This window comes from Pavona decussata, unplaced genomic scaffold (assembly GCF_977016875.1).
Source record: "Pavona decussata unplaced genomic scaffold, jaPavDecu1.1 SCAFFOLD_72, whole genome shotgun sequence".
NCBI classification, from domain to species: domain Eukaryota; kingdom Metazoa; phylum Cnidaria; class Anthozoa; order Scleractinia; family Agariciidae; genus Pavona; species Pavona decussata.
The window spans coordinates 1380001-1400190 of NW_028145491.1; the positions used below are offsets into that span (position 1 = coordinate 1380001).

General features: G+C 39.6%; 3 protein-coding genes across 4 annotated transcripts in view; 1 reads left to right on the plus strand and 2 right to left on the minus strand.

Annotated features, from left to right (window-relative positions):
* Positions 1–1545, minus strand: part of LOC146476868 (non-lysosomal glucosylceramidase-like) — a 20943-nt gene extending 19398 nt beyond the window's left edge. The window contains exons 1-2 of the mRNA XM_085113992.1: positions 1174–1545; positions 982–1070 (exon numbers count right to left, since the gene is read on the minus strand). Coding sequence (XP_084970118.1) covers positions 982–1070; positions 1174–1325 — 241 coding nt within the window. The 5' untranslated portion in view covers positions 1326–1545. The remainder of the gene's footprint in view (positions 1–981; positions 1071–1173) is intronic.
* A 5783-nt stretch (positions 1546–7328) lies between these two features.
* LOC146476869 (testis-specific serine/threonine-protein kinase 3-like) lies at positions 7329–13839 on the plus strand. Its single transcript, XM_085113839.1, has 5 exons — positions 7329–7670; positions 9351–9597; positions 11105–11275; positions 12721–12890; positions 13500–13839. Exons 1-5 carry the CDS (start codon positions 7395–7397, stop codon positions 13599–13601), a joined length of 966 nt encoding a protein of 321 aa, XP_084969965.1. The 5' UTR covers positions 7329–7394; the 3' UTR covers positions 13602–13839.
* Positions 13840–16317: 2478 nt separating this feature from the next.
* The window catches only part of LOC146476870 (ras GTPase-activating-like protein IQGAP1), a 45270-nt gene continuing 41397 nt past the window's right edge, over positions 16318–20190 (minus strand). The window contains exons 40-44 of one of the 2 annotated variants that reach the window (XM_085114003.1): positions 19979–20145; positions 19315–19440; positions 18407–18515; positions 17421–17574; positions 16318–17369 (exon numbers count right to left, since the gene is read on the minus strand). In XM_085114003.1, coding sequence (XP_084970129.1) covers positions 17461–17574; positions 18407–18515; positions 19315–19440; positions 19979–20145 — 516 coding nt within the window. In that variant the 3' untranslated portion in view covers positions 16318–17369; positions 17421–17460. Of the gene's footprint in view, positions 17575–18406; positions 18516–19314; positions 19441–19978; positions 20146–20190 lie in introns of both variants that reach the window. The other variant, XM_085114002.1, reaches the window with a different exon arrangement.

A 20190-nucleotide genomic window follows, 5' to 3' on the forward strand; every position in this document is an offset into this window, starting at 1 on the left:
AACATCAACATACTTGCATTTCCAAAACAACAAAATTAAATTGACTCGCTTTACTTTTGAATACTTTTTTTGTTTTTCAGAGGTACAGCCATAGGAAGCAAAATAAATAACTTTAATTTATTTAGTCTCGAAAACAATTTATTGTCTGCTAACATAATCAAAGAAACTAATTGTACTTGAAAAGCTGGATGTAATAGAAAAGGCAACAACAAAAAAAAGACAAGAAGAATACATTGATTTACACTCTTGGATAGTATTTTGTAAGGGGCAAAGTCATGCCAGAGAATTTGAAAAAAAAATATATGTGAATTATTTTTCACCTGTCAGTAAATATCACACTTATCTCACCTGTCGGATGGTGAAAGCTTACCTGTTATGCTTATTATTACTACAGGTGATATACCAAAGCTAAGTTCACAGAAAAAGGAAACAACCTTTCTTTGGCATCAACCCAGCAGAGTTGGCTTAAACACAAACATAAATACAACGTACAGACTCCTCGGTAGCCATATCTGGATTCGAACTTAAAATCTCCCATTTTTGATTACATTAAGTTTAATTATAATCTAATATGAATAAGAAATTGACAAGAAATCCTTGACTTTGAATTCTCCATTTGGCAGACTGGCCGATAAAATAAACGCGCGAGTGTTGACAAATCTTTCAAATAAAACAAGAATGTGATATTTCATTTCAAAAGCTTTGACTGTCGTACTTCCGAATGCGACGGCGTTGTTTTCAGCGAAATTGTAAACAGATAATCTGGGATTTAAGATCGATACTTTTTACAAGCCATCGGCGATAGAAATGCCACAATCATGTCTGGGTTAACACTAAACATAGTAAAAATTTTATTAAATAAGACTTTACGAGTGGGTAACGATTAAAACTGCTAAGAGAGTAATGTTTAACATAAGCTTATCATATCCCCTCGGCGTGTAAAAAGGTAAGCTTAAAAAAATTTTTGAACTGAAGACTTACCGTAAACCTGTCGACAGGGATTTGTGGCAAATGGGTCGATAAACGGCACTCTTCCATTTTTCCTTTCTCTTGAAGCATACTTCATAAATCTGAAATCAAGCGTAAAAAACATGTGTTCAACCGGCCAGTATTTTGACTGGTCCACTTCACGAAAAATAAACGATAAACAACTGTTCAGCAGGGCAAAATTACCTCCATCCTAGTCCTATTAGCCTTGGTATTTGGCTCCACCGAGGAAGATAACATGGCTGAGGCTTGTGTGAAAATGTGTTATCTAGATGCACCCTCCATCCGTACTTAGGAAGCGTATCGTCAGTGTCCTCCTCAGATGAAGAGGCCGCCATTTTTCTGTCTGGAGACACGAGGGGAAACAAAAATTTAAAATAGCCTGCGAGTGTTATTTACTGTGCAGCGGATAATGATTGAAAATTGGTATTCGATGTAACGGTCTCCAATCGTCCTTTACAAACAAGCTCAGTTGCAAATTCGTTGACTATTAGACCGAAAAATGTCGGGAAAACTAAAAGAAGCGCTCCAGTTCTAACATGTGTCTACCATATACGTCTAAATGCAAAAATGGCGTCAACGCTTGCTAATAAAATCAGCAACGCCTCAGAAGAATAGGCAGCATACTCTCTTGGGACTAATCTCGTTTCCAAGCAACAGGATGGAAACTGTGAGATTTCCTACGCTAAATGAGTGAAAATGTATGAAATGTCGTTCTACGGATTAGAAATTTAATAGATTAAATATCCTTGCAGTCATGTGCGCAGCTGAGCAGTTGCGAAAAGAAGGTCTCAGAAAATGTTATTAGAGTGGGAGTTAGGGCCACGTTTTCGGCAAACGTCATATTTGTGTAACTTACGGTAAATCGACGTGAATAGTGCAAAATAATGCTGGTGCAAAATGATGCTAACATGATACGACCCAACTTCACTTAGAAACGGAAAATAAAGCTTTTGGGTGCTATATTAAATGAAAATGATCATTTTACCTTTTAAAGTGACGTGAACAGAATATGTAAAAACTCAAGTTCCTGTCAAGTAGGTGTGATATTGAGATTGTGTAACCTACATCCGCAAAATTGAATATTGTTAAATTTGCAGTACGTATTGGTACACCGTACGACATTTCTGCCCCTTCTTCCAATGCAAGAAACTTGGAGCGAATTCCAGAAAAAGCACTACAGCCTGTCTATTGTAATAACAAAGCGACTTATTAGGAACGCCCACATATGACCAATTTAGTCTCAATTTACCAATTCTTTACTATCGTCGTTTGCAGGATTATAGGTTAAAAACGATTTGGCTCGCTCCACGCTACATTGGTGATACAGGCGGTAATCGGCTGGTTCTCACTTCCACACCATTTCATGTGTATGATTCCTGTGATCTGGTCAAAGTTAAACAGTTTTGTGAGATCTTCTGGCACTGTCTCCATTTTCAAGAAGCGGATTAAATCTGTTTGACGAAAAAATCTCAGTAAAAAATCTAAAAAAATGTAAAAAGATCTAACCTGCTTGACGAAAAAATGCAAAGGCTGCTTTCTCTGTGATGTAATCGTACAACCGCAGTGATTGGTACCACGGAACACACGTTATTTGAGTGACCTATTTTAGCCTTAATTTCTTGACCGTTCAGTTCAACGTTATTTTAGGTTTCATTAGAGAAACTGAGAATTGTGGCCTTAATCCTTCAAAGGACGCCGTTATTTCCATACTTTTGAAAAGGCCCTCCGCTGGCACCAATCACAGCGCGTTGCGTGAGACGCGGTAGTTCAATTGAGGATTGGGGAAAAGTAGAGAGTTGAGCTTAACTTTAGCCGACAATAAACGTCCTTGTTTTCTATTCCGAAACTAAATTATTGCTTTTGGTTACTGAACTAAAGGCTATTTCTCCCGACCCACAACTGCGAATGAATAGTAATAGGACATTTTCACTATGGCGTCATTTTACTACAACTACCAGAATCCTTCTCGTTTTTGTTTTCTCATGCTAAATTGCTAATTAGAGCTATTGTTCTTTGCTGTCCACTGGGATAACAAAATTTGAAAAGGAAAACGAAATGAATTGCGATAGTTGTAGTAAAATGACGCCATCATGAAAATGGCCTACTGTTCACTTCCACAACAAACCTTTTTCGGCCGCCTTTTACAAACCATTCATAACACTCAAAAAGTTATGACTCGTCTAATGTCGCTTTCCAGTTTTTCCAACCTCCTTGAATGTGATTCCTATTTAAACCGTACCATACTAGTCTCCCTCGCAGCCGTTCTTAGTGACGTGACGACACTAAGAACGGCTGCGAGGGAGACTAATTCCACACCTATACCACCGGGTTGACAAGTCGGATGTCTTGGCCGCGTTATTAGGGAGCTTAAGCAGCGACGACGGCAACGGAAACGAAAACGTCACCTGGAAATATCACTTTATTTCATTTGCGTTACTTCGTGATTATTTCAACTCGCTTAACTTTTACAAGAATGGCGAACTAACCAGGAACCAAACTGATAGGAGTGGCGTACAAGTTAAGAAAGAAAATGAAAAATTCACCGCCGTGCGTTCACGTTCTCCACAAAACCTTGAATGTGGTCATTTCACGTTGTTGTTTTGCAGAGGACGACAAAGATGAAATGTACCAAAATGAAAAACGCACGTGCAGAGCGATTGCGTTTGCTCATTAAACCTATTGTTTTGCGGCGTTGTCGTTGTCGTCGCGGTCGTCGTTGCTTAAGCTCCCTATTATCAGACTACCGTCGCTGCTTGTAAGACCCGGGCACTCCCCTGAAAATTGTCACGGTTTCACGGCCCATGAAAAAATGTATCTTCAGGGACACTCGCGGACTCGCCACAGCAGTTTCTTTTGCCGTGCTGGGCTACTCGGAATTCTGCGGAAAATTTACATGGCTTTAAGTCATTCTTGTGAACCAAATCACATTGTCAATCTCAAAGACACTTTACGCCGTTTAACTGCGACGATCGGCGTTTCACAGTCAATAGAGAGATTAAGCACCACGTTTACGGCAAACGGCAAACGTGAGATTCGCGCTTATGTTTTCTTGATAAGATGAGCACGTAGATGAAAATAGTACAAGATAATTCGGGCCTTTAATTCTAAATCAAAAACACTCAATTTTTCTGAGAAACTGAAAACAGCGAGCGGCAAATGAAGGATAAACATGGTCACGTGATCATTTCTGCCGTTTGCCGTTTGCCGTAAACGTGATGCTTAACCTCTCTAATGATGCATGTATTAAACGGTAAATCGTTTACATTTTACGGGCCATCGACTCTTACTTATTACTAAAGTTGTTAGGACTTTACAAATCCGCACGCATTGTTGAGTTACTGGCCTAGGTATCTCTTCATAGTCTAATGTACAGAAAGATTTAAGTTGAGCTATTAATCTCAAATGTATCCCTGTGGATACGCCTAAAAACATTGTATATGAGCGAGATTTCCTCAAGGTTATATTAGTATTATAGAGATTATAGTATTATGCCAGGAGTAATAGCAGATTAAAAGAGTACGTTCGACATGCTGTGCTGTGGAATGGGCGGGATAGGGTCTATTGATACGTTAGATTACTATTGTAGGCAACCCCGTGTAAACGAAAACAGGCTCCCGGTTCAATGACATGACACCAATCGACAGAATCAACTGAACACGTTTCAAAGAAATCGTTTATCAAAGCCTTCAGTGGAGTGTATACTCGACTAACATGACTAAATATTTTAATGATTTGATTGAGTGTGTTGCTTTCTCTCGCACGAGCAGTTTTGAAGTGTCTTTCAAATAGCAAGCTTAAGCATCGAGCGAATGTACGTCCAAATGCAAACTAAAAATTTTTCGCCATACACCAATTTAGGACTGTACTCTCCTAACGTCGAACGCAATTGGTATTATAGATTAGGCGTTCCTTTGAGTACGCTAGAAGTATAGGTGGTTTGCATTGCCGCCATGTTGGTGGACAAAACAAAAAAACAATTGTTCACATAATTCGTATAAAAATGGCAGTTAACTCCCAGAGGAGAAAAATCTTTTTGTTCCTGTCCACCAACTTGGCCGCCATGACGTCACATGCAAACGATCAAAAGCAGCGAGCGGCAGACGTAGGATAATCGTGGTCGCGTGGTCATTTTGCTGTTCGAGATAAACGTGATCCTGAATCTCCCTATTATTGCGCCACATTAATTTTAGAACATTGCCCGCAGCCATTAAACAAATTATTTTCTAAATTTTTGTTGCGTCGAAGAAAGGAGACGCTTCCTAATCGAGTCGTCCCAATACTGTCCATCACGCCCAGCGCGCGTGTTCCTTAGCGCAAAAAATCGAGAAAATATGTCGGTGCAAAATCGCACCGTCACAATAGCATAATGAATATGACAGTCCATCATGCCCAGCGCGTTTCGTACCCAGTGCCTACCGCTGTAGGCACTGGATAGGATTGTATATCGGATGTGATTGTTATAAAAATAGATATTTGCGTCAACGAAGGAGACGCTCCCTAATCGAATCGTCCCAATACTGTCCATCATGCCCAGCGCGCGTGTTTCTTAGCGCAAAAAATCGAGAAAATATGTCGGTGCAAAATCGGACCGTCACAATAGCATAATGAATATGACAGTCCATCATGCCCAGCGCGTTTCGTACCCAGTGCCTACCGCTGTAAATATTTAGCGGCAACAGCCTACCGCTGTAAATGTTCCTAAGCGCAAGTAATCGAGAAAAGAGGTTGTATATCGGATAGGATTGTATATCAAATGGGATTGTTATAAAACTAGTAGTAATCGAACATTATAGTGCGTCGACTTAGGCCCTTAGGCACCCTACTGGGTTGCATTAATCATGTTAAGATTACAGGAACCTGTAAGTATAGTTGCAAAACATTAGCTTATTGTCTCCGAACACTGTGTTTTTTTAAACCATTTTTGCACTTTTTGATATTTATTTTTATATCAATCATATCTGATATACAACCTTTTCTCGATTTCTCGCGCTTAGTAACATGCATGTGCACAGAGGTAGATTCTTAGTACAAAAAGCGGTTTTCTCCACACTGAGCAAGGGTTATATACCCGAAACGCGCGCGCGCGCGCGTGTGTGTGTGTATGTGTGTTTTTTCAAAACATTATTAATATCTATTTTTATATCAATCCCATCCGATATACAATCCTATCCGATATACAACCTCTTTTCTCGATTACTTGCGCTTAGGAACATTTACAGCGGTAGGCTGCTGCCGCTGAACATTTACGGCGGTAGGCACTGGGTACGAAACGCGCTGGGCATGATGGACTGTCATATTCATTATGCTATTGTGACGGTCCGATTTTGCACCGACATATTTTCTCGATTTTTTGCGCTAAGGAACACGCGCGCTGGGCGTGATGGACAGTATTGGGACGACTCGATTAGGAAGCGTCTCCGTTGTCGACGCAAATAGATATTTGCGTCAACGAAGGAGACGCTCCCTAATCGAGTCGTCTCAATACTGTCCATCATGCCCAGCGCGCGCGTTCCTTAGCGCGAGAAATCGAGAAAAGAGGTTGTATATCGGTGCCATTTTTCAGCGTCACAATAGCATTATGAATATGACAGTCCATCATGCCCAGCGCGTCTCGTACCCAGTGCCTACCGCTGTACATGTTCCTAAGCGCGAATAATCGAGAAAAGAGGTTGTATATCGGATAGGATTGTATATCGGATGGGATTGATATAAAAATAGACATTAATAATGTTTTGAAAAAACACATACACACACAGGCGAGTGCGCGCGCGTTTCGGGTATATAACCCTTGCTCAGTGTGGAGAAAACCGCTTTTCGTACTTAGAACCTACCTCTTTGCACATGCATGTTATTAAGAGCAAGAAATCGAGAAAAGAGGATGTGTATCGGATATGATTGTTATAAGAATAAATATCAAAAGGTGTCAAATATGGTTTTAAAAAAACATACACGTTTCTTCAGTGTGGTCATCTCACTCATCTCCGAGGAACTTTTCTTTCACCGTTCATTATAAAAACGTCACAATAGCATCTTGACGTCCCGTGTGCGTTTCGTACCGGTCCTCGTGGTTTCACCGCGAAAAGTACAAAACGAAAAGTATAAGACAAGGTAAGATCCTTTTCTTTCTGAAATATCCGCGGCATCCTTGGTAGGATGCCCTTTAAACACCTGGGACGTTTCTAAGATAACACGGCTGTTGAAAATTGTTCCCTAATTTTTGCAACTATACTTACAGGTTTCTATAATCTTAACATGATTTATGCAACCCAGTTAGGTGCCTAAGGGCCTAAGTCGACGCGCTATAATCTGCGATTACTATTAGTTAGAGTCATTATTACGTCACAGTACTCGTTGACGTAAGAGGCGTTTAGCACGATGTGTAGTGCGCGCGCAACTCATTGGACATGCTCGGCTATGCTGTATTCTCTGTTCTGATTGGTTGTATTGTGGTTCCCATCATCTACATCTCTAAATGGATATATAATTTCATAGTGCATTGGCAACCTGTAGTTAATAGAGAAAATGAAAGCCATAGCGATCCAGACCAAGACACTTTACTGAAAAGCCACGGGTATTACATCGGGGAAACAATCGGCCAAGGAACATACGCTGATGTGAAAAAAGCTTACTCTGTTAACGACAAAAAAGATGTTGCTGTGAAAATTGTCAACAAAGTCGAGGTAAAAACTTAAGAGTAAAGACGGGACTATGCAAAAGGCAAGGTTATCTTGTTGAGAGGATCAACATTTCTTGTATCCCTGTTTAATGTTGCGTGTGTGAACGCATGCATGCCCTTGCAAACACAGTTTTGTCCTATGCAGTATTCAGTCCTTAAAACGAAATCGTTCGCCCGATTTTAAGAGTCTGGCAATGTCGTTCTAGTGGCCGGTGCGTTAGTTGGCAGCACAAGCTAATACAATTATCTTGTCAACCAAACCTCATGACCAGCGAAATGTTATTCAAGCTAGGTAAATTTTTCATCTTTTTTGGAGCCATGTCTTACTGATTGTCAGGATTGATTTTCTGTTTAGTTTTTCTTTTTCTTGAATTCTATGGTAACACCCACTATTGAGTAGAAGTTTGCTAAACAAAAAAACAAAAAAAAAATTATTTTCACACTGACTTTCTTAAGACACTCAGACTTGAAAGTTTTCTATGACAAATATCCTTGAACCAATCAAATGTGTTTATTATCTTTTCATCCCGTAAATAAATTCAAAGGTTTTTTTTTAAAACCTTTGGATTTAAGACAATCTCTTCTTCAGATTTTTTTCTTCAGTGATGGTATGATTATTGTATGGTTGAACTGTGAGGTTTGATAAATTATGTCCCTCTAATCGTGCATTTTGTCTATCGACGTCATCTTCAGAAACATATTATTATACTTAAGCCCCATTCACACCAACAAAACATGTTTAATTAAACCAGGATTAACAAAATGAAAATTGGTAACAGAAAACTGAACCATTGGCTTCGACATAGGGTTCAAGTAAACTTTAACTTATGCATCTGTGCTAAATCTGTAGTCGACAAAAATTCGAAAGCAGCTTTTATGAAGGAAAGAATTTGAAACGTGTTTAAGCTTAAGCCTTGGTGTGAAGGGGCATTAGACTTATGCTCAGATGCATGACCCTACCGCCCTCCCTCCCCTCCCTCCTCGCACACTGACCAATTTCCCCCCTATACAAACTGAACGGTCGTGGTTTAGTATCATTTATTCAATGGGGCAAAGTGGATGTTGAAATGATGGATATCGCTTAAACTTGGGCGCGAATGGAACTACAACAAATTTTAAGGGTATCATACAATTATACAATATAAATACACAATGGTGGAATGTGAGATATGCCGTGTTCATGTAACTGAGGTATTAAAATCTGTGTCGGAAAAACAGGACTCCTCGTCTGTCTACGGAACTTAATTCACTTACACCACGCCAAAGAGGAATCAGGGGCCCGTTTCTCGGAAGTCCCGGTAACTTACCGGACCCGATAAGTGTCTTCGGTGATAAATGTTTCTTAACAGAAGTATCAGCTTTGAATACTAAATTTTAAAATCTTGTAATTCTATGAAAACATTAAAAAAAAAAACTTATCAGGCCCGGTTAGTTACCGGGACTTTCGAGAAACGGGCCCCAGGTTAGGATTGTGAAAGGTGTTGGAGGACGGCCGGGATGCGTAAACACAGCGGAGCGAAAGATTAAAAGGCCTTTAAATTACGTTTGGACCCTCTCACTTAATTGCAGGTGTATGATTTTCTTCGCTAGCTTAGGGGCTTTGGGGCAAGATTTTTATAAACCTATAGGTTCCTGTTATGAAACGGTTTCTTTTCTTAACATATTTATTGTTTTGTTTTAAAAGAGACGCACAGGAAAAAGTGACAGATTCTTGAAGAGGGAGATTGAGGTACTGAAATGGTTAAACCACAAGAACGTGATCCGAGTGTTTGATTTAATAGAAGGACAACATCAGTTCTATATAATAATGGAGCTGGCACCAAACGGAGATCTCCTTACTCTGCTACAAGAGCGTATCAAACTACCAGAGGACGAAGCTCGGGGTATTTTCAGATCAATAATAGACGGCGTATTGCACTGTCACAGAAAGGGTATGCTCATAACGTTAAAACAAATCCGACATGATCTTTTGAATAAACAAGGTAACTAAAGCCAGGAGCAAACTGGAACCAGTCGACAACTGTTGACAAAGTGCGTTTTTTTGTGTGCAATTTTAGTCGCACATTTTAATGTAACTTTTGTGGCGCTCAACTTGCATGTGTAAAGTAGCAGCTATTTCCGCGCGATTTATTAGTATCGCCGCGATTTCGTAGTGGTCTCGAACATGAAACTCGATGCAAATTTGCAGCATTTTTCAAAAAACGCACAGCGATATTTCACTGAGATATTTCACTGGTTTATACATGTGATTTGAATTCGCAGACTTCCGCTAGAAAAATTGCAGTTACGTGCGTTAAAAGTTGCATCAAAACTGACTGCCGAAAGTGTAAAAGGAATTAAGCAGTTTGAACTCTGGAAGAATTAAATGAAAATGTTACCATCTTGTTCTCCTGGGCCCGGTTGAATAAAGCATCTTTAGATTAGTGAAAGTTTTCTGTTATTGTTCCTTGTATCTCAAAGAATTTTCTTGTGGGCTGTATTGGATCACTCAACTGAAGGCTTTTTGTTGAGGATAGGAAAGACAACAAGTACACGACAAAATCCTTTGGAAAGCAAGGAACGACTATAGAAAACTCCTACCTTTTTTAACATGCTTTTATTCATTCATTTATTTATTTATTTATTTATTTATTTATTTATTTATTGTAAATGTCACGTGTTGCTAATCTCCAGAGTCAGCATCCCAAGTGTCTTTGGGCTATTAAAAGCTGAAGAAAATGAATGTCTTCATCCAATGGCATGGTCCAACTGGATTTGTGTTTTTCTTCGGTTTAACGGCGCCGAGTGCATCGGATTTAGTAGCGGCACTTGTGTAGCCTTTTGTTTACCTGAACCTGTATGTTTGACAATGCAAGTCCAAGCAGTTCTCGCCGAATGGCAATTTGGACTGGAAGTGTTTGAAAGTCGAAATTATCCCTGACCTAGAATAACTTCCAATGTTAAATCGGGAGATTGATAGTTTACTGTAATAATTATTTTCAATCCCAAATAGCGCACAGTAGGAGAAGTTTCACACCTACACTGACCACATAATAAGTAATGGTAATAGGACTGAGTGGAGTAAATAAAATTCAGGGAGTAATCAAACCAATAATTCGATTTGAAATTACAAGTACGATTCGGTTACCACTGAATTGTACAACACGAAGTCCGATTAACACTGAATTGTGTCAATAACCGTGGAAACGCGAGAAACACGGTAATGGAGTACAGCTCAACATTCCAAAGCAAAAACATAGCTTACAAATTTTGGTGAAACTATTTCTGTTTTCAAGCAGAAGCTTGTAAGTGGCAACCTGTTTACTGAAAATTTTTCCCTTGATTTTGATTGTTTAGCATGGAAGCTAAGAACCTCAACACAATTTCAATACAAAATACAGTTGTTCAATGGTAAAAATCTAAATCTCAATATAGCCCAATATTTTTCTCTTCCTACAGGAGTGACCCACAGAGACCTTAAGCTTGAAAATATTCTTCTCTCTGAAGATAACCAGCCCGTTGTTACCGACTTTGGATTTGCTCGTTTTGTAGGAAGCACGGAGGACCAGAGAGCGAGAAGTACAACGTTCTGTGGCTCGTACGCTTACGTGGCACCTGAGATACTGCAAGGTACTTACCAAATTTATTCGATTAACCGCCATGGGCGCTTCTTTGATTTTGGGCCCACGAGGTTGGACGCTTATTCGAAGGTGGGCACTTATTATTTTCCCAACATTTTCAGCAAGCAAAGACATTTTTAGAGAATAACAAAACTAAGGATAACAAGTTTATTTCGCTTCAATGAGACAACACAAAGTGCAAAAGCTAACATAAATAAGCCATATCTCTTGGCCATATACAATACGAAAGTTCATCGACTACCGTATCTAAAACCAATTTTGGAACACAACTGAAGTTCCTCTTACTTCGTGCCGCTGGGCTTGTACAGAAATTTTTTTGTTTTTTGTTGTTTTTTGTTGGTAGGGTGGGCGCTTATTCGAGGGCGGGCGGTTAATCGAATAAATACGGCACATTACGTGATAAAAACTAGAACAGAAAATTGGGTCAACAAGAAGCTATTGCGAAAACACGAACCATATACTAGTTTTCCCAATGTTGTTTCTAGTTCTATGTAATTTTCTAAATTTCTGCTCAAAAGAGGCGAGGAAATGTCTCTTTAGAATATATCCCATGGCAAATCATGATGCTCCCTCTTGCCCGATTATCCCAACGTAATCGCATACTATTTTTAAAGCAACACTCGTTTCGCAACAGATTCCATCCACAATTCATCACGGTTGGTTTATATGAGGATACATATGGAAGTGAAATACGTCAAATTCTTATATCAGATCTTCAGATAGAAGAATTAAAAACTTAGGGCCGATTATTTAAACGAAGGTTAGACCTAGTTTAACGCTCAATCGCGGTAAAACGAGTACTTCATTAACCACGTCTTAACTTGGTATAAATTGCATTATTAAAACGTGGACGAGCCGAAGCTCACGGAGTCCACGACTAAATCGCGGTTTAGCAAGTGTCGCTCTATTGTTTTCCTCCATGTGCCACATATCGCATATGCCATGCCATTTTATCAGATACATCTAAAACCAAAGGCCCCAGTTGTTCAAAGAGTGGATAACTTCATCAAGCGGATAAAATGTCATATTGGTTGGAGTACATTATATCTGCTGGATAGCGATTTATCCACTGGCTCTTTGAACAAATGGGCCAGAACAACAAATTTTAGCGAAGAAGAAAAACTTCTTCTTGCTGAACTAGAACTTGGGCAACAACTCCCAGAAATTGAGGACGAGGGATATGATAATAGTAACCTGAAGATAAACGAAAGGTCTTCATTCTCAATCATTCTCTACGCGGCCAAACTATTCACAAACTATTTGTTCTAAACTATGAATTCCCGAACTCGCGTGCTTTTCTTAGAAACTTCATGGCTCATAAATTTTTAACTGTTTACTCAAAGCGTTCACACATAACCTTTCGCTTTATTTACTCCGGTGAAAATTAAGCGACAGTGTAAATCCGTTTTAACTTACGTGTGGTTTGCCCTACAGGTATCCCGTATGATGGAATGGCAAGTGATGTCTGGAGTCTTGGTGTTGTTCTCTATACTATAGTTTGTGGCCGCTTCCCATTTGATGACTCTGATCCAAAGAATCTTTTGAAGCAAACAACTTCCGGTCAACTGAAATACCCCGCAACAGCTTTTTCCCTCTCCCCTCAGGTAACATTGGCAGCATTCCTAAATTTTATTCACAAATAATCGGTACCAGAAACGTTTCTAGACCCTATTCGAGTCTCATGTGCGGACCGCGAAGCCGTCAGTAAGAACATTGTTCCCACCGGCTTGCTTCGCTTGCCGTCTCCTTAATTGTCGTTGCCAGCTAAGCCCCTTGATAGGCTGCTCACACGCTAAATTTATAAGTTCTAAGCGGTTTAACACTGATTTTAGTGCTCTGTGGTATTTGGGTGTGGCTAGCGAAGATCGAAGATATAATTTATAGTCGTAATTAAGATTTCGGCTAAAGTAAGTTTTATTTTTCTCCGTTTCACTGTCAGATCTTAAATTGAAACTTAAATTTTGCAGTGAACAACCTTGTTAATCGAGAGAAATGAAAACGTAACTTATGATTTGTCTTGGCTTATGGTGAGCTGGCCATTTTGAACAACTGACTGGGTTTAGAGTAGCCATTGGTCATCAATTGTTGGAATTGGAAATGTTGTGGTGATTTCTCTGACGACGCCATTTCGCCACTTTAATGTATTTCTAATTTATTTTCTTCTTTCTTTCCTTTTTGGCTTTTTCTTCTTCCTCTTGTGTTTTTTTCCCTAGATTAAGCACCTTATCAGTAGAATGCTAACACACAAAGTAAATGAAAGGATCAGCCTGGCTGAAGCAATGGATCACCCATGGCTCAAAAATGATAAGCAGTAACCAAAGACGAATCAAATGCTTATCTCAACCCCTCTATTATCTTATACTGGAATTATAAAATACTGCAAACGCGGGACAATTTGGCCACTTGATATACATTATTACGACGTCAGCAAGATAGCAACGTCATGTTAAGGACTACAATATTACACTCCGCCACCGTGCAAGTAGAAAGGATGTTGTGCTGATCAAAATCAAAATGAAAAGATGCAATAAAAATGTCCTGACTCTTTCAACATTCTTTTCACGCCCAGTTTCTCAAGATACAATTTCTGCCTTAGTTATTCACTCTTTGTTTCTCACCATGAGCGGTACTTTTCCTTTCCTCAGTCGTTTTGGTTTTCTACACCTTTCCATGTTTTGTTGAATTCTCCCCATACTTTACATTTCTTTTGCTTGCCTTTTGCCCCGGCTGACACCAGAGCTTATGACCCAACCGTTGGCAGGTATGGAAAACAGAATTAGTACAGTCCGACCTTGAACGAATCGAAATAAACAAAACTGAAACCACGGCGAGACTTCAAACCGCTAAAGAAAAGAATTGAAAAAGAAATACGAATAGATAGCAAGAAAACCCGGTTTTTTACAAAAATTACTGATTCTGGAGTTATTTATACACATTATTTTTTATTTGACTTAGACAATAAAGACTCTTATTATAAATTTTCAAAAACAAGAAAAACTAACTTTTTGCAATGGGTCGGTCTCCGCCATTCTATACCTACCAGCCACCTTCTCTATCATCTCTTTTATTTGTGATTGAAGACGTTTTCGACGTGATGGAAAAGAATCAAAACATTATTATTCACTTCTTGTTGGAAAGAAAGCTCAGCCGCCAAATATTGTCCACAAATTGCAAAAGAATTTCAACTTCTCCACAGATCAATTAAGCATTTTTTTTCTATTTTGCCTCACCGTGTTGCCCTTGAACGTCATGTCAAGGCCTTGCAGTACAAAGTACTAACATCAATACTTTACAACAACAAAAAATTGGTTTCAGACCAAATGATCCTTGCACTTTCTGCGAAGCTCAGTCAGAAACTTTAAGGCACATTTTTTTTGTCAGTGTTTTCATTCCAGGCAGTTCTGGACCGCCTTTGAGTCTTACTGGCATTTTTTTATCGAATCAACGGGTACACCTTTCGCAGGAAAATGTTTTATACGGAAATAACGCAACAAATCCCTGTACTTAATTATTTTATTATAATTGGAAAACTGTTTTTGTGGGACTGCGGAAGAAGCCAAATTATTCCTGGAATTACCGGCTTTAAGGACGGTGCCTACTTTTGCTACAAGGCATACGTTCTGCGCACCTCGAGATACTCGGGTTTCCTATGGGTGGTGCCTAGGGATATTTTTGCGCGGTTTAAAACTATGCGGAAAAAGCAGAACTTAGGAAATGCTCTTGGTATCCAAAAGGAAAATTGGGGGTAACCACGCATTTTTTAGAGATAGTAAAGCTTCAATCTGGAAAACAACGCCATACATTGCTTTGTATTTTACCGCTTTTTTGGATTATTGTTGCTAAATTATCTCTGAAAAATGCGTGGTTACCCCCAAATTTCTTTTTGAATTCCAATAGCCCTTGCTAAAATCTGCTTTACCCGCATAGTCATAAACTGCGCAAAAATACTTCGGTATTAGTAGGCGCCGTCCTTAAGAAACATACGAAACAGAAACGAAAATTAACAAGAAAGACTGTTTTCAAAAGAAACGGATACTCGCTCCAATTCGGAAATTTTATTCGCTTGTTCATTCGTTTGTTGCTCATTTTCGTACTTTCTTTTTTTCTTGTTTATTTTGAAAACGGAAGCTGTATCAAATTACTCTGTTCACACTGTAAACCTTTTTATCCCTAACTTAATAGTAATTACGTTCGACGGAGGAAAAACGTACTTTTAAATGCGTTTGGAGTCGAGATCAGTTGTATGGGACAATCAATGAATGAATGAATGAATGGATCTTGGGACGCGTATCTGGCACCCCCCGCAAATTTTGCAGGGGCGGATGACATCATCAACTTCCCTAATCCTTGATTACTTAGTACTAGTCTGTAATTTATCAATGAAAATCCAATTCTTCTAAACGCACTGTAATTCATAATTGCACTTCCTGCGCCTTTCAATATCATACGGACTCTGAACTTCAACCCCAGCTAATGATTTGTGTATTTTACTGCCGTCAATCATAATTACGGAAACAACCGACTGATCACAAAAAATACAGAAACCGACAAAGTGGATCGAAATCAGCCAATCACAGTACACGAACATGACCTTTTGATTCCGTTGAGCCAAACGTCGTTGTTTTCTAAGAGGTTCGCTGTAGTGATTGACGGCAGTGAAAAGCGAAACAGAGTCCGCATGTTATTGAAAGGCGCAGTAATAAATTCTTAAAAAAAAAAAAAAGACTTCAAACCGCTGGTAGTCACGTTACTAGTGCTTGGCGTCATGTGCGCGGTTTTTTCGACAGGGTGGTGGCGCTTGGCCGATTTGTCAACATAAAAGTGGCAGGAGATATGAAAACGCGATTATACATAAACCATTAGCCACAGAGGCGGTCTACGAAGAGGCAGCGACTGACACTACTGGACACGGTACCTTTGATAGTTTAAGGTGGAAAAAGGGACCCTTCCCAGCGGATTGAAACAGTATGAGGCCGTTCAAAAAAACACACACACACATGCACACACAAAACAAAAAAAATCCAGGCAATGGGAGGTTTTATATTTTATTCAATTACAGAAATAACCGTTTGCATTGCTAACCTATGGCAAGGTGCTTGAAATGTTCTGTGAACTAACTTTCAAACTAACTTTCCAAGCTACCTTTTTTATTTCACATTTGTGCATCTCAATTTTCCTCCGGCACGCTGCTAAAAGGTCTCGAAAAACATGATTTGTCAGCTAGCAAAGCAAAACTGAAAATGAAGATTGTTTGCAGTTGCCAATACTAAAGAAACTTTTTCAGTAAAAACTACCAAGTCATCAAAAATGTCACCAGAACAAAACCTACTGAAATCCGAGATATGCAGTGCAGTTTGCTCGGAATTGCCGCTGTATGCGCCTGAAAAACACGCAAATTATTACCTTACAATTTGTACCTAAGCTATATATATTAAGATTCTGGGTCCAGCAACTTTTAAAAAGAATCTTTAATACCTGTAATTCATATTTCTAATATCTTCTCTCCCTCGACACTGGAAACGAATTCTACAATTGTCACGTGCTAACGTGAGATTCAAATTTATTCACCGCGATTCAGAATAATACTCAGCCTACTCAACGAGTAAAAGAACTCAAACAAAAACTGGCGGATTTCTCTCCATAACACAATAGGGTCAAAAACAGAAATACGGGTTGCGGTAAATTTTGGTGCAAACGCAAATTTGAGATTAAATTAAATGTTCAGTCAGCAACCGTTTTTACAGCACACGACAGACAAGAGCGCACAAGAGTTCCTTGTGAAACAGGAGCGAGAGTTGAGACTTGTCAACTCACGGTCTTGTTGCTTGACTAAAGCGCAACTGGTGCTAAAGGCAATGAGCCTTCACTCCCAGAGGGTTAATCACCAAGTCTACATGTGCAGTTAACTGTCGTGAAAGCCTTTTGAGCCTGTTGAGCTATCATTTGTTTTGTGTTGTTTTATGAATATAGGTCTTTCCTGAAGCACAAAGATTAACACCTGTGTAAAGAGGTTAACTGCCAATGCTTTTAAAGCGAACATCAGTTGTGGGGTGCTTTAGCATTTGCTTACATCATTTACGCACCTTAAGTGCGTCTACTATGCCCACTGTGAATTGAGATTTTCCACTACCCACGTGAAGTGAACTACATTTTAAGCAGTGGCTATTCCACGTACTATTTGCCGTAGAATTTCTTGTTTAACAAGAAGATAAGCAGGTTAACGTTTATCTTGGCTCGCCCGAACATCTTCATTACTGCCACACCCTCGTATTGAAGTTGGAGTAAGTCCTATCAAAAGAACAGCAAAAACAGACTAAAACACTTTGACTCAACGCCACAAGCCTCGGTTTAAATAACACGTCTATTTACTTCAGTCTGCAGCTGTGTTATCTTTGTATAGACGATGTTCAAAAGGCTCTTTAATAAGAAACTGACCCAATCTCAACTACAGCCAATGTTTACAGGCCTAGAGCTTGGAATTGAAAACAAAAATTATGGTAGAAAACCTTTGATATAAACGTTTATACAGCTGTTTCGACAAAGGTTGTCCAAAAAAGCGTACGCGACAATGCCGAAAGGTAGTCTGGGAAAACCCAATAATTTCAATCAAAGCTCAGAATCCATAATGCCTCGACCGTACAGAGAAGCGAACTTGAGATTGCGGGCAATGTGCATTCTCAGCTTTTATTGAAATTTATTGGGTATTTCCCAGACTACCTTTCGGCATTGTCGCGTACGCTTTTGCGCTTTTTTTGGACAACCTTTGTCGAAACAGCTGTATTCAGATGAAACATGCAAACAACAGCTTCCTGTTTGAATCGACATAAATTCAAGGTGTTGGACCAGTTGATAGGATAAGAAATAGAGGCACTAACAAGCTAGACAGTCAATCAATTCAATGCTGAATTTGCTTGTTTTGCAAGCGGGAGTGAAAGAAACACTTTGAACGCAACATCGAAGGAGGGGGAGGGGGGTACGTGCTATATGGGCGAGATGTGATTTATCTGTGGTCTCAGCGAAGTGCCTCAAGAAATTATGGCTGCAGTTGTAGAAAGGACATATGGAATTACTGAATGCTTAGAAGTGGAATACGAATAGGATACCAGCGGGGTGCTCTTACCTGAAAAACAAGCTCGACCTTCTCCATGGCGACGCCCATGAACTTAGCAGACACTTCAAACACCCCAACTTCATCTGCTGACTTGATCTCAAACATGACATTTTTGAACCTGACAGGGAAGAAACACGACTCGATCAGCAATATCGGGGAAATAATGAAGACTTAATACTGTTCCTTGAAAGCTGCTGTTTTCAACTACAGCTTATATAGCCGTAATATTAGCGACTATCAAGATACATCTCAGTGAATTCCTTACATGTTATATACAGCAAATGAGCTTTTGGTGGGCGAGCATTCGACTATTCCTTCGTAGGTTTGGGTGGTCATCGTCTTTTACCCTGACACCACGCCCTTGGCCGCCTTTTTGTTTTTTGGCCTCAACAATCTTCCGTTTTAATTCAAGATGGCGGCAAGATGAAGGCAAATTTAGCCCTCGCTGGCTCATTAAATACGATAAAAAAAATCTGCACGTTGTTTCTTCACCCCGGGTTACGTCGCCATATAGTAAAAGGCTAAGTGTGAAGTTCAACACTCAACCGACCGTCATGTTTTTCACTTCTGTCAAACTCTACACGGAGTCAAAATGTCACGGCATTCGCAGTCACAATTGACCAAGGTGTCGGTTTCCGTCGTTTTACAGTACGCACACAGACAGCAGTAAAAGCGCAATCGTCAGCTCTTCACAGTCCCCATGGAGAACTACTTGTCAAATCTTTTTATGACTGTGTGTTCTTTTTTCCTAAGCATTTGTATGTACAATTTAAACTGAAGATGACAGAAGAGTTGTCGAAACATGTTTTCGAAAATCAAAACTGTTGTCGTTTTTCCTGAACTTTAAACCTGCCTACTGCTATCCCAGATCTTCTGCGAGTATAATTTACGATCCCTTTGAAGTTTTGTTTACTTACTGTGATGGTGGAAGACCCTCAATTTCCAGAATAACTCCTTTCTCGTACAGTCTCTGTGCAGTGTACTTAACATCTCCCCGGTAAACGTCTTCCTTTCCTTTCTGCTGTTTGGCTCGCGAAGGTTTTCTGAAAATTTGTACAACGCAGAGGGATTAACCTTCTAATTTTCTTTTACAATATCAAAACACCGCCAAATTGTGATGTCAAAAGTGACAGTAGCAAGACTTTCACCACTAGTTTAAACTTTTGCATTTAGGCTAAAAGGGCTGACTGCACCTTGCTTATCCCTAACTATTGAATCAAGGACAACTACACCTTGCTGTGTATCCACGTAAACTTCTTCCCGTTAATAAAACAAAATCAAACGATCCAGTAGAGTATTCAATATTGGAGCATGCTGTTATATAAAGCTACATTCGAAAGTTGTTTCACCAGTACTGTCACTAATAAGGATCATTCCAGTAAAGGCCAAGGTAAGGTCGCACACGACTCACAGGCACCCCATTGGGAAGGAGCTTAATATAGTTTCTGTAGAATGACTAGGGCTGCGCTTAAGGACAGTATTTTGTCTTGTTTTCGGAATATTTCGTTGATACCTCAACTATACAGAGCTGACGAAGTGGGGGCATGTGTATGACAGTTGGCAAATTCAATGAATACTCACTTTCCTTTCTTGGCCAGGTTGTCTAAGCACACACGTATGTACTGATTGTAGTAATCAATCTGTTCCTCGTAGAATTGTGATTTGGTCTGCAGACTTTCCAAAGTTTGTCCGAGTTTCTTCTTTTCCTGTCTCCGTCTCTGACGGTAGCGCCTTTGATTTCGTATGTCCTGTAACAGAACCACCTTTGAAGTAAGACTTGAGCAATTTTACCT